Raw genomic sequence first — 4,379 nt, forward strand, 5'->3', positions numbered from 1 at the left:
CACCCCAGTCATCCTGGAAGCCATCAATAGTCTGTTTGAACCAGGGAGTGCAATATTCATGCTTCCATACCTACTCTGGTCCTCAGTGACACTCGCTAAGAATGATTACACAAAACACTTGATATCATTATTGTCAGTAATTTCATTCAATCCATAGGTTGACATTGTCATTATTGTACTTAGAAAGAAACTAGAGTTCACATTGATTTAGTGCTTCTGTCACTAAATATCAAGGCTTTGCCACATTCTCACTTGCTCTCTGACCTTGGGTGACAACATTGCTTGGCCCTTGAGAAGCAGCACTGCCTTTAAGCCTGTATTTGCCATTTCTAGTAACTTTAATTAGGAAACTTTCTTCTTCCATATCATCTCAAATTTCTGCTTTATCAAATTCTTATTTGTTAATGCTCATTTAAGTCCCAAATGTATGTCTAAACATTCCTTTAAAATCCATTGTAAAATATAGAGATTGGAAAAATGAGTAGAAACTAAGGTATAAAAATAAATACTCTTCGTGGTGTACTGAAAATCTATTCATATCATACTGAGTCATCAGTAGCTGTTGACAATGTCATATTTATTGAGAACACTTAGAGATCACTGAAAGCATCAAGATATTGCTAGGGTGTCATAATTTTACTGTGGAGATTAGACCTATTCCATAAGAACCTGTACATAAAAGCCATAGTAAACTATAATTCATCTACTTCTCAAATTTCATGTTCAAATAAGTTTGCTTCTAATGAAAAGGATAAGAATATGGATGAAGAAAAAGGGACCTCTCATCTCTCCTAAAATAAATATCAACTTGTATTCTTGGTTTCATTTAATCCTGCAAATAATATGTGGCTTTATTTTTACCAAAAAATATCTAAATATTAACATTTTTCCTGTCATCATGACAAAGAGAGTGGATTTTCCCACTAGGGTTTTTAAACACAAGAACAGACTCAAGTTCTCCCTGCATGAGATACAGATTTGTCCACCCAAGTTCATTCAGAAAAAACAGATAATGTAGCCTTTTTACATTGCTTTTGTTAAATCTTACCCATGTCATATCACTTGTACCTAGCCCTGGACAATGAACTGGATCAGACCCTCAGAATTTAAGGTCAACTGAAGAGGCGAGAAACCATGGGTATTTTTCTAGGTGCATAAACCACATCATCATTTAATAAAGATGGAGTTGTCACAGTAAGGCAAAGAGGAAAACCAAAAATACCTGTCTCACCTTGAGTCTAATGTCAGTGAGAAGAAAAGGGAAAAGCAGAAACAATAGTTTACATTAACATAAAAAACTGTCATTTAGACTTCCAACAGGAAGAGTTGAGGGAGAGTAGAAGCAGTGATCAGAGGTCATCTGAAGCAATTCTACAGTCATGCAATCCTCAGAATGCTATGGTGTCCACATGTATCACTCAAATTCTAAGTGTGATCTTTACATGAAGGTTGTGAACCCAAATGAAAGAAAGGAATGTAATACAGATGTAAGACTAAGGCTCAGGGACACTTCTGTCCTCTTAAAGGGTTTTGTTCTTCTGACAATAAAGTGTACTATATCCCCCTGGGTTCAGGCACAGAGACCCCAAGTCTCAGTCTCAGAGCTGTGTGAGCTCCCATTCAACCACATTCTTCCATTAGTCACTGTCAGATCACCAGAACTTTGAGTCATCTCCAAATACACTGCATTGGGTGGAAAAGGTTAGCTTACTTACATTCTGTGCACACACAAACCCAGCATGTGCCCATGGGAAACCAATCCACCATGAACCCCAATCCCAAGACAAGAGCTCCACAAATCACATTTAATTTTTGAGGAAAGGGAAAAGTTTTCTGAGAGCTGCTTTGACCTCCTTGTTTCTCAAAGTATAGATCAGAGGGTTGAGTGTAGGACTCAGCATGGTGTAGAGCACACCAGCAAATTTGCTCTTCTCTGGGTTGTAGCTAGAGACAGGGCTTATGTAGGCATAGAAGACAGCAGTGTAGTACATGCACACCACAATGAGGTGGGAAGAGCAGGTAGAGAAGGCTTTCTTCTTCCCTTCAGTAGTTCGCATCTTCAGGATACTGGAGATGATGAAGCCATAGGACACAATGGTCATCAGGAAGTTTAATATGCCATAAAAAGCATCAGCCAAGACAATCATGACACTGTTCACATAGGTGGAGCTACAGGAGAGGAGCAGTAGAGGCGGTACCTCACAGAAGAAATGTGTAATGACGTTGGGGCCACAGAAATCCAGTCGTGTCATAAGTCCTGTGTGGATGGCGGTGTTGCAAGCACAGAGTGCCCACACTCCAGCAGCCAACATGCTGCAAAATGCTTTGCTCATCATGTTGCCATAATGCAGAGGATGGCAGATGGCTGCATAACGGTCATAGGCCATAACTGTGAGAAGGAGCAACTCTGAGGATGCGGACCATGTAAGGAAATAGAGCTGGGCCATGCAGCCACCATAGGAGATGGGGTTCCTCACTGACACCAGACCCTTCATTGCCTTAGGCATAACAGAGGATGTACAAATGATATCCATGGTAGCCAAATTCAACAAGAAAAAGTACATGGGCGTGTGGAGCCCAGGGTTGCAGGTGATGGCCAAGATTATAAGAACATTACCTATGAGGGCCACAGAGTAGAGAGAGAGGAAACAGATAAATAAGGGCAGCTGGTACTGTGGGTGCTCAGAGAAGCCCTGAAGAATGAACTCTGTCACCAAGGTCTGGTTTCTCATTGTCCGTGACTGGCAAGGATATCAGAGACTATTAGATGATCATCGACCCATGTTTTCATGAGATTCCGGGGCTAGAAAAAGAGGTGAAAGGTTTCTTAAGGGAGGTCATTGCCATGCTCCATTCACCCCTGATAACATGGCATGAATAAATGACAACACACAGCTTTCTTGTGATAAACTAAGAAATACACCCTACTGTTACATAAACATTCAGTTCATAAAAAATAAGTGCAAGTCACCAATTAGGCTCATTAATTCTCAGTATTCCTCAGCAAGAGAGAAACTAATTAAATGAAAGCTCTACTCTGTCATCCAGGACTGGATGAACTTAAGAAGCTGACAGACTTAGCATTCACATGGCATCAAAAAAATTGGAAGGATGGGCTTGCGCAATGGTGTTCAAAGTTGTCCTCCTGCCTCCATATGTCATATGCATTTGGACACAGGTATGTGCACATTTAAGTGCACCAGAACACACACACATAAACACACTTCAGTTTGGGCAATAGTGTCCAGAAATTTTTCTTGGGTAAATAATATAAAAAAAGTCTCAGAGCAATACAATTTAGGACTGGGAATTACAAGGCCATCTATCCTCTTCAAGATGTGGTTATCACTGTGGAGCTGGATACTTACAAAATGAGACATTGACAGCCTCTTACTTTTAAAAGATAATGGAAAATTTAAAAATAATATGTATAACTATTAAGAGTTAAAGCACAAAAATTAATAAACAGGCATTTGGTGTATATATGAGGAGGCAAAATAACATATAACAGTCCCTGATTGGTTTTCCTTTCATTGTTTTTGCTAGTGTATTTTCTGAATTTTTTCTAAAGTAGCTCTTCTGAAAAGCTGTTTATCATAAGAACTCCTTCTAATGATTCAGCAACTCCTCACTGTTGAGAGTGAATACTCCAATACAGTACAGAGGAATCTCCTCTGCAGACCCTTCTCACCTGTCTTAACCATCAAAGCCACAGAAACAGACACAGCCTTGGGCACAGCAACAGGCTTGGACACAGGCATGGTCACATATGTTGATAGAGACACAGACAGACAGAGTCATGGATACAGACACAGCCGTGGTCTCAGCCACGGACACATAAATGGCCACACCACAGTCACAGACACGGACACAGTCACAGCCACAGTCACAGACAGAGACACAGACACACGCACAGGCACACTCACAGACGCAGGCACAGGCTCAGACGCAGGCACAGGCACACGCACAGGCACAGGCACACACACACGCACAGGCACAGGCACACACACACGCACAGGCACAGGCAAACGCATACCCACAGGCACAGACGCAGGCACAGGCAAACACATACCCACTGGCACAGATGCAGACACAGGCACAGGCACAGGGCACGGGCACAGACACAGGCACACACACACGCACAGGCACAGGCACACGCACAGGCACACGCACAGGCACAGGCAAACTCATACGCACAGGCACAGACGCAGGCACAGGCACAGGCACAGGGCACGGGCACAGACACAGGCACACACACACGCACACAGGCACACACATGCACACGCTCAGGCACAGGCAGCTCTCTGCAAATGCACCAAGTCCCATCTGACTTTCAGTTCCTACACTCTCCCCAGACATGAGGCCCTCCTTCTCAACAG

The 4,379-nt window shown here is 42.5% G+C and overlaps 1 protein-coding gene across 1 annotated transcript; it reads right to left on the reverse strand.

Annotated features, from left to right (window-relative positions):
* Window positions 1–1,805: 1,805 nt before the first annotated feature.
* LOC127236187 (olfactory receptor 13A1-like) lies at window positions 1,806–2,791 on the reverse strand. Its single transcript, XM_051203712.1, is given in 2 exon segments — window positions 1,806–2,740; window positions 2,743–2,791. Coding segments are annotated over 2 exon segments (984 nt in total).
* Window positions 2,792–4,379: the final 1,588 nt, after the last annotated feature.

Source organism: Phodopus roborovskii, unplaced genomic scaffold, assembly GCF_943737965.1.
Source record: "Phodopus roborovskii unplaced genomic scaffold, PHOROB, whole genome shotgun sequence".
NCBI lineage: Eukaryota > Metazoa > Chordata > Mammalia > Rodentia > Cricetidae > Phodopus > Phodopus roborovskii.